General features: G+C 42.0%; 2 protein-coding genes across 2 annotated transcripts in view; one reads left to right on the top strand and one right to left on the bottom strand.

Annotated features, from left to right (window-relative positions):
* Positions 1-9,000, bottom strand: part of RAB5IF (RAB5 interacting factor) — an 11,000-nt gene extending 2,000 nt beyond the window's left edge. The window contains exons 1-3 of the mRNA XM_072403707.1: positions 8,811-9,000; positions 4,736-4,839; positions 2,165-2,294 (exon numbers count right to left, since the gene is read on the bottom strand). Of these exons, the coding sequence (XP_072259808.1) occupies positions 2,165-2,294; positions 4,736-4,839; positions 8,811-8,921 (345 nt within the window). The 5' untranslated portion in view covers positions 8,922-9,000. The remainder of the gene's footprint in view (positions 1-2,164; positions 2,295-4,735; positions 4,840-8,810) is intronic.
* Positions 9,001-11,295: 2,295 nt separating this feature from the next.
* Positions 11,296-12,442, top strand: part of ZHX3 (zinc fingers and homeoboxes 3) — a 22,821-nt gene continuing 21,674 nt past the window's right edge. Inside the window, exon 1 of the mRNA XM_072403708.1 lies at positions 11,296-11,462. The gene's annotated coding sequence lies outside the window, so the exon portion shown is untranslated. The remainder of the gene's footprint in view (positions 11,463-12,442) is intronic.

Here is a 12,442-nt window from a genome sequence, read left to right on the forward strand (position 1 = left end):
ACACACATACAATATATATCCCTAAGATAGCAAATAAGGGTATTATTGGGCCATTTACACAAATGAATCATTAGGTACCAGTTCAAGGGGAACTAAACTCAGTCGATACTCAATTGTACCCATTGCTTTGCTTCTTCCTTCTCTACCTCATTCCTTTCTTTGGTCACCTTGATTGGCTGGGCCGGGATAATGCAACTCCAACACAGGGCTGCAGAAGTTTATCGAGTCCCAGAACAAGCAGGGGAAGCCGAAATGCATTGGATATTCTGCAAACCAACGCGTAGTGACACAAGGGATGGTGATCAGGCAGGTAAGATTACTTATTGGCCTGTTCCTTTCTGCAGTAAAAGCCAGCTGATGCCATTTTTTTTTTTTAAACTTTAGCTTTACTTTAATTGTTAGGTTTGGATTCAGCAACAATTTTAATAAGTAGGTAGCTTCATTATACCGAGCTTAAAAGATAATATCAAATGACCGTTTTATAAAGGAAGGTCCACTTTTTTTTTGCATGTTTTCAAGTCTGATAAGCATGTTTTGATATTAGATGTTGAAACCCTGACACCCACGTCAATTTTTAGAGGCCTATAATTAACATACTAAGAGAAATATAATTATACACACACATATAATACAGAAGATATACATAAGGAAAGATATGCATAAGCAGGTGAGTGGGAAAGGCAGGGTTTCTCAACCAGGGTTCTGTGGAACTCTAGGGTTCCTCCAGTGATTGCTAAGGGGGTTCTTAGAGCAATGAGCAATTTGTGCCTCTTGGGTCAGTGTAACACCAGTGATCATTTTAGCTATCTGGAAGGGTGACATTCTTCCCACTGACCAACCATGCTTAATATACTTTGCTCTGAATGTAATCATTATCGCAGGGGTTCCCATTAGACCCAAAAGTTATTTTTAAGCGCTCCTCGATGTTAAGAAAAAAAAAAAAAAAAGTACAAACGTAAAAAAAAAAGTAAAAAGTAAAGAAAATGCTGGAGTAAGATGAGAATTTAGTGTGAAAAGTCTGTACCATAGCACCACCTTGTGGTCAGAACAATTATTCTCCCCAAAATATTACACACCAATCTTCTATCACCAACTAATAACATTTTCAGCCCTTCATTGAATTCAACAGTCAACTGATCATAAGCAACCAACTTTTTAGTCCCTGATTAAAGCTATGTACACACGTGCAATAATTGTAAATTGTGAAAGATCTGTTCCAACGACAAAAGACTGCTCAATGCATGAACGAGTGCAGTACATACAACGCCATTCATCTCTATGGAGAGGGGAGAACAACGGAATGGCACCCTGCTGCGCTCTCTCCCCTTTACTTTCATTACGATTGTTCGTCAGTGGATCCGCCAGGACAGTCGTATGGATGACGAGCACCGTACACATGCCAGATTCTCGTCCGATATCAGCCCTGAAGCAATTATTAGATGAGAATCATCTGATGTGTGTACTTAGCCTAAGTGTGGACTGAATGAAGGTGATGCTAAATACAAATACAAAGTACACAAGCTGTGTGTTTAAACAAGCAAGTCCAATAGACAGCTCCAATGTGTTCTCTGGTCCAGCCCATTGAATGGCTAGAATAAAGGTTTATGTCTGTGCCATGTTGTGGGTCTTCTGGCATATACTAATTAGACAGGTCAGCTGAGTACAAAATAGCAAGTGGATTTGCTTGAGTGTGCTAGGCCTAGGATATAAACTTCAAATTACTCTTTTATTGTTGACTAACTTTCTAAAGTGCAAGCCCCAGGGCTGTTTATTTATTTATTTTATCCTGGCTTCTGTAATACTGAATGTCTTGTGATGCCAACCATAGTCAGTAAGAACATTGACGACTTGCAGGGTCTGAAGACAGCATTCCATAGAAACTGGTAAACCATTACATTCAATATAGTGCCTGGCCAAAGTTCATCCACACCCTGTAAACTATGACACGGAGTGGGTAAAGCCTCAATCACAAGCTGGCCTAGCACATTCCAACCTTATTGATTACAGGTAGACACAGACACATCACCATATTAGTAGTCACACTGGAACATTGTGTTTGTAAATCTAATATTACCACGTATAGCTTAACTAAAAAGCGTCACTTCAACAAATACAGTACACTGGATTAGTAGGTCAATATTAAGGCAAAACAGATGTAACCTACCAAAAACAGAGCAAACGACGTCATAAATCCCTCCTTTGTTAATTCCCAGGTCCCTCCATACTCTTCCTCGTCTACATGTTGGAAGCTGCTAAAATACAGGTACAGTATTCCGGCGTTTAATAGGCAAAAACTGTGAGGGGGAAAAAAAGAAAGTGGTTAGTCATGAGAAATTATAATTATATTAAAAAAAAAAAAAAAAAATATATATATATATATATATATATATTTACACACACATACATAATGTATCTATAATACTTTATATTAATAAGCATAGTATAATTTGGATTGTACTAAAGAGAACCTTTCACCTACAAGGGGGTGCTGAGAAGTTCCTTGCTTTGCCCCCTTCCAGATGAAATATAAAAATGAGTGTGGGGGCATATGACAGCCTAATATCGTAGTATGTAACTATGCAAATATCAGGTCTTTGCGATTCTTAAAAGGTTTTTTTCTTTTAGTGAGAAGCTGTAATGGCAGAGGCACAAGCAAATTTCACGTCGTCGAGTTACAGGCTGTCATGAAGTTTTTGTTTCTCTAGAGAATGTCAGCAAAGGACATTCACACTGAGCTGTCACAAACACTGGGGGAGAAGTGTCCTTGCTACAGCACTGTCAAAACCTGGATACCGCAGTGGGCGGCGCAAATGCCGTGGAAAGTTGACCAAAGGGATCCTTTTTTTGCAGGACAGTGCACCTGTGCACACGGCTGCCAAATTGAACACCCTGGGTTTTCAATTGGTCCAACATCCCTCCTACTCACCTGACCTGGCCCCTTCGGACTATTATCTGTTCCGGAATTTAAGGAAACACCTGAAGGGGAACGTTTTGAGGACATTTCTGACATCAAAGATGATGCTGAGAGCTGGTCTGTGACCCAACCAAAAGACTTTTAACTAGAAAAGCTGCAACTACGCTGTACCAAGTGCATCAGTCTCAGGGGGGAATATGTTGAATAAATGTGCTATTTCATAACTCTGGCTCTCTTCTTTCTGGACAAAGCCAGGAACTTCTCAGCACCCACTCGTACATACAAAATAAAACATTTCATTTCAGCATATACCATCATATATATGTTACTGGTTTCATGTGCCACATGTTGGTTGGTTGGCTTGGTCAGATGACATTTTTCTTTATACTGCATAGGGATATTCCTGACAAAAGTAAAAAGGAATGTCACTTTACTCTATTAGATAAACTAGTCACTTTGTCCTTGATTTTTTTTTTTTTTTTTTAAAGAACAAACATATCTTTTAAGAGATCTAATCTTTGAAGTTCTTCTTAAATTATGCACAGACTTAACACCAAATGTCCCGCTTCCCACCTGTATGTTACCTGATGAAATGGATTCTCTATGAATTCCTATGAAGAATCCACCAAGGTGCTTGCCATCTGCCCTCTAGTGTGGTCTCTATAGAAATATCTAGTAGTAAAACCTAAAGCGTACCTGAACTCAACATTTTTACTTCACATAGGAGGGTACACAACCCTTCTAAATAAAGTAAAAATGTTGTGCAAACCTTTTTTTCCCCCCCTTCACAGCGGCTATGTCACCCGATTTTGCTCCTGCGCAGTGCAAGACTGGGTGATAAACCAAGAATACAAAAGTGAAGGGAGAAGATAACGGCGCCTGGAGCTTCCTGCACGCCAGGACGACACAGGATCGGATTGTGTCAAGGATCAGTGTCATCAAAGAATTCAAGGAAGGTGTAATTTTTGTATTTATAGTTTAGTTACACTTTAAAAAATAGGCTAGGGGACAGCTGTGGTGAGGTGGTAGTTCTTTTACTGCTTCCTCACACCAGGGATCTCTCCCTCCTTGCGGCAGATCATCAGGGAATGAACAGGAGCGGCAGTGAGCTATACTTGTACTATTTACTGACGCCGGTTGTCAAATACACAGTCACCAACTCTTAGGAACCAGCGCTACAGTGCAAGTGTTTGAGCGGTTGGCAACGTGTCAGCCGTGGGATGCTGAAAAGATTGCTTAATTTAGAGGCTGTTCTGAACCTGCCCTTATACTACTGGAAGATCGCCCAACTAGGTTCTAGTGAGCTGAACTGCCCTAATAGTGTAAATAACTAAACACCGAACAAAGATCTATCATTTTAAAATGGGTTATAGGTCCTACACATAATATAAACTATTTGATTTTAAATGTGGAAGATTTTGTCTTCTGTACCTATGACATCCATACAGGAAACGGGAGTGAGGTTAGGACAGGAAGGCACAGACAGCATTAAAAGTTGGGAAACGTTCAAATCTTCACCCACACCACTTGCCAGCTGCTATCTCTGATCTTTTTCTGTAGGCACACAGTGGCAATTAAAAGCTGACCGAAGCCCTTTCTGTGAAGGCTTATCCCTATATTTTTTAAATTTTGTTGGTAATAGGAAATCCAAAGTTTTGGGGGTGTTCACCAAAACTAGAATAGAAGGGATATCCTTCAAAGGGGACATAAACTCAAGAGGGGTATAAGTATTTTCTATTATACCCAAAACGTATATATTTTTATTTATTTATATTCAGCCAATATGCATATGGCTCATATGCATATATGTGTCATACTTACATCGCAATTCCCACAAATCCCTTTAGGGGAACAATACCCCAAATCAGCCCCAATATAATGGCCAGGATCTGCCGCATCCAGTAGATGACATCAAGGAATTCATCCTGTAAGGAGAAGCATGGGAAAGAGGTTACTGAATTGCATGAAAGGTCTGTGTATGTGATCAGTAATTTAAACACAGTTGTCGCGGCTTGGAGTAATTCTGTCGCAACAGCTGCGGGTCAGACTTGCCGAGTCAGCAACCCGGACTACAATAATCCTCAGTGTGTAGATATAATCCTATTTATGGGAAGCACAAGACCAATGAACTCAAGTCTCACCAAAGAAATGTCGGATTACATCTCAAATACAAGTATCTTATTTTACGTTATATTTATAAAGCAGTAATTTGACATTTACCAAACATTCGCTGCAGGTGTATCTTTACTAGTACATATCTTTATATTACAGAGAATGCTTAGTGAATGTCACATTTAATGCATAATGAGTATGCTTCTTAGCTTTTATGAAATCTAAAATCTATGTTAATTCAGATATTTATATTAAAGTATTCTCCCAGCATCTTTTAGCTTTTTCTTCCCACCCGGCTTAAAAAAAATTCTGGTTTTAACACTGCATAGTAATTGTTCATGAAACGATGTAAGTGTTCAACTCAGATTTTTTTTTTTTTTAAATGGGATGAAAGACATTGTAAGTGAGTGCCAGCCAAAACCTATACCAAAAATAGACAGGTGGTTACTAAAAAGTGCTGGGTGGTATGCCCAGCTAAAAGGCGCTGAGGAGATCATTGCCAAATACCTGGTATGCAATCATTCCCTGGTTGTAAGACAAAGCCCCCAGGAGATCAGAATCTACATTTATCCTTGAATATGTATAATTATTAACTCCTCGTTAACATAAAACCGTTTTTTTTTTTGGTCTTTGAATTAGACATTTAATTTAAAATGGAACTAAAGCTCCACTTTTAAGAATCCAAGATCAGGCAGGTCATTATCGCAGAAAGAGACAGGCAATGTCCCTTCTGCCAAAATACCTCCAAACTGCCAGATTGTTCTGGGTATCTGGCAAAAAGCTAAGCTGCACATGAGTGGCGTCATCTTTGGTTGTCAGGATATATGACAATCCCAGCTTCCTCTGTGCAACGACCTCCCAGGTGCCTGCATAGGAGTTACAGCATCCTTGCCTGGCTAATTAGGAGCCTCCATAGGAAGAGAAGACGAGGATGCCAGCGCCCTACAAGGGAACAGGGACAGTAATATCACGGTAATATCAAAGCGGTTTGGTTCCGCTTTATAATACAAATCGAACGTAATTCCAATTTTCTAAACACTAGGGGACACCCATGTGTGTGCATTGGCCAATCCTAATCACTCTGGGTGACAGTCAAAAACTGCTTATTCTTTTAAAGTGCACCTAAGGCTACATACACCTATTGGATACATTTCCATCACTTCTTTCCCTGTAGACACAACACTATCATTCCAAAGTGGTAGGAGACCTCTCTTAGGCAGCCATCCCTAGAACAAGCATCTTCATTGGATGGGTACTCCTCAGCCAGCACTGCCCTCTAATTCTCGATCGCCTAGTTCAGGGGTCGGCAAACTTTTTGGACTACTAGGTCATTTCAGGAGGTCAAGAAGCCATACTAGGCCAGAAGAAACAAAGTGTCCTAGGAAAGATTTTTTCCAAACGTGAGCAGCCTCAGTCTTGCGCGGTGTAGTCTCTGTACGTGTGCTTGGCATTGAAATGCCTCGAGATTCGACCGCTTGAAAGTGTATCTGGTGTCGTTGCACACTAAACACAGGGCTTTTTTGCCGCGTTGGACGAAGAATAATTTGTCGGTCCATTAGGGGTTGAAGACACAACGTTCAAGGTCAACCTTCCGGAGACTGGTAGCTGCGTGTTGCTTCTGCTCTTTAGGCATAGTAATTAAGGTTACTGTGCGGGAACTCGATGATCGGGAACTCACAATAATACTCACATAACACGACAATTCAATTAGGCCGGATCCAACAATAAATAACTAGGGGGGGCGTTAGGCCAGACTAGAATACTGGCTAGGCCGGAGTTTGCCTACCTCTGGCCTAGGTGATCGAGAATAAATGGGAGTGCAAAGCCTCCCAGGATATCTACGTCACGCATCTCGTGAGTATGCTCAGAAGGAGCTCTTTCGTCAAAGGGGAAAAAAATGGCGATCTAACGCATGCGCAGTGAGATCGGGAAGTTTTTTTACCATCTACGTCACCCGATCTTGCGCCTGTGTCGGATGACATTATTAAGAAGAACCCGGAAAAAAAGGAGAAGATGCCGGCGTCCGGCCTGAAAAGGGATGCCTGGATGACGCGGGACTCGATGGAAGAGACCTCCGGACCGATTGTCTGCTCTGCGGGATTAAATGTGTTTTTTTTTTTTTTTTTTTTTTTTATATTACATAGAAGGTTTGCCTACCCTTCTATATAGAGTAAAAATGTTGAGTTTAGGTACACTTTAACCTTAGTTCTGAAATGCCAGCTCGTTATTTTTGGTTCCAGTACCTCCCCCATCTCAATCATTCAGTAGTATTACCACTATGCACCACTACCTTCATACTAGAGTCAGTGAATGATTGAAGCCTCTGGATCTGCAAGACAGCCCACTTATCTGAACATGGACTTGCACAGATTCCCTTATAGTACTTTTGAGTTGTTGGACTACAAATCCTAGGTAATGCTTCCTGGATGTATGATGCATCTACAATACACACTATACTGTCTATGTGTTACAATCTGATTGTCCAATCTCCTTCATCTGCATGAATGAATATAAATTGGATGGGCGGCACAGTTGACTCATTGGTTAGCACTGTGGCCTTTGCAGCGTTAGATCCCAGGTTCGAAGCTCGGCCAGGACACTATCTGCATGGAGTTTCTCTTACATTCCAAAAACATGCAGTTATGTAAATTGGCTTCCCCAAAATTGACCTTAGACTGTACTAATTACATATGACTATGGTAGGGACATTAGATTGTGAGCTCCTTTGAGGGAAGCTAGTGATATGACTATGGACTTTGTACAGCGCTGCATGATATATCGGTACTATAACTACTGTGTAATAATTATTAAAGCGTACCTAAACTCAACATTTTCACGCTACATAAAAAGGTAGACAACTCTTATGGAAGAAAAAAATTCTTTTCTCAACTTCCTTTAAAACATAAAAAAGGGGTGCAGCAACACCCCCTTAATTCTCTATCGCCTAGGCAATCAAGAATGATTAGGAACGTAGGAACGCAAAGCCTCCCGAGATACCTACCTCACGCATCCCGAGAGGCACTTGGGTGCTCCTTCTGTGCATACCCGAGCATCTGGGGCATGCGCAGAAGGAGCCCTTACAGATCCCATGTATTAGCAGTGCAATATGCAAGTTTTTTTCCACAAACTACGTCCCCCCATCTTGTGCCTATGTCGCCTGACGTAGGAAGAGGAACAGGAAAAAAAGGAAAAGCCAGCGCCCGGTGCGCTGGCTCGGAGACGGATACCAGAAGACCCCAGACCCGATGGAAGAAACCTCCGGACCAATCGACTGCTCTGCAGGATTGAAGGCAAGTGGATTTTTTTTTTGTTTTGGGCACTTTAGAGTTTACTCCCTCTTTTACCATGAATATTTTACATACTAGATTGTACGCTCTTAGGGTCCTCTGCCCCTCCTGTGTCACTGTCTGTATTTGTCTGTCATTTGCAGCCCCTATTTGATGTACAGCGCTGCATAATATGTTGGCGCTATATAAATCCTGTTTATTGATAATAATGTATATTGCAAGCTTGGGTTTTCCTATAGATGTCATGAAGCCTGCAGCATCTATTTTCCTGGCATTATACTGAATGTGTAACCTTGGCCCCAGCATGATCAATGGGCTGCAGATAATACTCAGACAAATGATCTCTTCTTCTATAGGATCACTGCACTGACTTTCATAGAAATGATTCCCATTCAGATGAATGTGAATAATACAGCCAGGCAGTGAATGAAGCCTGCACAATGACCAGGAGGGGTTCACAATATTCTGGCCATGTGAATAAAAGGCTGGAAGAATACCTTGTCTTCCCAGGAAGAGTCTCCTCGCAGAGCTTTGGTCCAGGGGGAAAGCTTCACTTTCACCCCCCCATTGGACACGGCCTGTTCTTCTTTCCGTCTGGCGTTGTTCATTCTCCGGACAGGGGCAGCCCGTGCTGGCAGATCCCAGGATGTCAGGTCTCCTAGGATGACGCGCTTGTCCTCAGCCTTGCCCCGGAAGTGACGGCTATACCGGATGTGCAGAGCTCGCGGCTACTAAAGGCCCTAAATAGAGACATGTGACGCCATTTTTGTGGAGACCAAACAAAGGCTTATGGGGCAGGAAAGTAGAGAGACACTGGTAAATTGTAAGCCTTGGTATAAATTACAGTGGAGACAGAGACAAAAAATAAATAACATTTATCTTGTTACAATGGCACCTGTTAAAGTTAAACTAAAAACAAAAAAATCACACCTTTGTCCCACAGGTGTCTCAATGGCGCTGGTCCTTCCCACGAGCCCGTCCCGCATCATCCTGGAATTCACAGAGGGAGCGCCGGGCCTCGCCATATTCGATCTTCCCCTGTTTTCTTCTTCGGTCTTCTCTTTTTGTCTCCCAATCGCGCATACACATCCATCCCCACTCCATGGTGTGCACAGCGCTCATTCTTTCTTGTCACCGGAAACAATCAGGAAAGATCATTTCCCGAGACATAGATCTAGCATGTGAGCTTTAGGCAAAACATTTTTTTTAGCATAGCCAGTGGCAAAACAGATCAAGGTTGCCCCCCTTATTGGATACATTTCTATCACTTCTTGCCCTGTGGACACAACACCGCCATTCCAAAGTGATGGAAGTGACCTCTCTTAGGTGGCCATCCCTGGAACAAGCACCCTCATTGGTTGGGTTTCTTCTCATATTCCAAAAACATGCCGTTAGGTTCATTGGCTTTCCCTAAAAATTGGCCTTAGACTGTATTAATGATATATGACTATGGTAGGGACATTAGATTGAACCCTTTTAGCTAGTCACATGGCTATGGACCTTGTACAGCGCTGCGTAATATGTTAGCGTTTTACAAATACTGTATAATAATATTATTTCACCTCCCTGCTGTTACATTCTCCCTATTTTACACAATGCATTTCTCTCTTGGCGTATTGTCCTCAGTGTCAATATCAGGGAGCCTTTCCATTGATTCGCAAATTTACATTCCTAGAGAAATATGACGTATAGAGCATCCATGAGGCCGTAATACCTATACATCTGATAGGAGAGTTTCCCTCTGTTTTTTGTTTCTTGCTTTTTTCTTTGGACCTGGCTAGTGCTACCTTGGGCATTTAGAGGTCACTGATTGATGCCACCTCATATTCTATCTACATAAAACACGTTCAGATAATATTATGGAGGGGCAAAGGGCAAATGCAACAGATGTTTCAGTTTTATGGGACATTCATGGGTGGAGTCACCTAATCCATTAGTAAATAATCCCTTCTGAATTTCTATTTTTGCCCTATTGCTAACCTTGTCCCCCCGCATTCTCCCAATTTGATCCATTGTTATATATAATATCCTTCACGATTTCATGGAATAAATGCCAAATGAAGTGGAAATGTTTGCAGTGCCGTATTTTAATGGTGTTGTGTGTGTCTCATGACATTTTTAATAATGCCAGAAATATTAAAGTTAGAAAGGTCAAAGTTTGGTCAACTAAGAATTATTAAGGGTTAAGGTGTCTTCTTCTGTCTTTTAAAACCCTCACTACTTCCCATTACTACATTTCTCCCCTCCTAATGAGCCTGATTTAATAAACTTCTCCAAGGCTGGAGAGGATACACTTTTATCAGGGAAGATGGGTGATCCAGCAAACCTGGAATGGATTTCTTAAGTCATTTGCTATTTGTTACCAAATGTTTTCAATCCCGGACCTGATCCAATCCAGGTTTGCTGGATCACCCAGCTTCACTGATGAAAGTGTATTCTCTCCAGTCTTGGAGAGTTTTCTTAAATCAGGCTCATTGTGTGATACTTCCCACACCTAGATTGTAAGCTCTTCTGGGCAGGGTCCAAGGGTCCTCTCTTCCTGTGTCTGTCTGTATTTGTCTGTCATTTGCTACCCCTATTTATTCTACAGCGCTGCATAATATGTTGGCGCTATATAAATCCTGTTTATTATTATTATTATTATTATTATTAATAATAATAATAATAATAATAACTCACCAGGGAATGTCTTATTCCCTGTTTTATAAATAAAGCTCATTGTGTTAAGGCAGGTTCAAAACTTTAAATGAGCTGTAAACCTATTGCAAGGCAGGTTTTAATTCCTGCTAATATTTTTGTTACCCATAGGAACCTTTCAGAACCTATAATTCCATAACCGCACAATGATTTATATAGAAGATGACACGTTGCTATGGGCAACACTTTATATACTTTTAACACATTTGCACTTCACCGTGCTTAGCCCCGCCCATCGCACTCTCCATCCATGTCACGTGTTCCTGTATCACTAGCGGCGGTTGGCGCAGGTTTGAGTTCATTCGGCCCAGGCAAAGGGTTGTCACGTGCCTTCCAGGCAGCCAATCGTCGCTCTGCGTTGGTTTCTCAGAGCTAGATCGTCGCCGCTTGTACCCGGGCCCTGAAAAGTGTGGAGAGCGGAGACGGAGGAGGCCCGGCCTGTGTGTGTGGCGGTGAGTGATGGCACGGACACAGTGCTGGGGTGGCGGGGTCCTGTGGAGGGCCGAACATGGCTGCTTTTATATGCAGTCACCAATGGGTGTAGGGGGGCTGGACGGAGAAATGTACCGTTTCTGCTATATGAGAGGGATTTAGCTCCCATGACAGGAAAGTTACCCGTGATAAGTATGGGGCTGTGCTAGGCCCTCACTGATGTGCCTGGGAAGGGGCAGCCTGTGTGCAGTAAGCTGCCCATACATGGGAAGACATGGCTGCTGGGCTGGTCAGTCATGGCCCAATCTAAATGTTTCCATTTACCACAACATGTATGGAATGGTAAGAACCCTCCCTGCTTGTTTTCCTTATTTACTGCATCTTATTAGGATCATTTCTCAATACTTCCTGCCATGAAGATGCTACAGGAAGTTTGGAGAAAGTCCCTATAAAGTTAGGACAATTTCCCTATTTGTTAACACCAGGATAAGTGCTTTCCCTGGAAGATCCCCCTTCTATCTGTATTGACTGAAAAATGTCCTTGTAATGGGCACTGGGGTGAATCTACATAACCTGACAGGGGTTCTGCTGACAGCTAGAAAGAACACAAAGTTCTGGCTTTACATATATGCACATATTGACCCGTCACAATTTAATTATAACAAGCCATGTGCCGCTGTCACCTGGTATTTAGCTCAGGGGATGTGCAGATTTGCAGTACGGTTGCAAAATATAAAGTTTGGGGTAAGAGTATTGCATGCCTAGCCTAATAGATTTGATTCCTTCCCTCACTCTTTCTTCCCCCTTCCATTCCTCTCCTCTCCTTTCCCTTCCCTTCCATTCCTCTCCTTTCCCTTCCATTCCTCTCCTTTCCCTTCCATTCCTCTCCTTTCCCTTCCATTCCTCTCCTTTCCCTTACCTTCCATTCCTTGTTTTCCTTTCCCTTCCTCTCTTTCTTTTCCTCTCTTCATCTCCCTTTCCTCTCCCTTCCTCTCCTCTC

Source organism: Pyxicephalus adspersus, chromosome 3 (assembly GCF_032062135.1).
Source record: "Pyxicephalus adspersus chromosome 3, UCB_Pads_2.0, whole genome shotgun sequence".
Classification (NCBI taxonomy): Eukaryota; Metazoa; Chordata; class Amphibia; order Anura; family Pyxicephalidae; genus Pyxicephalus; species Pyxicephalus adspersus.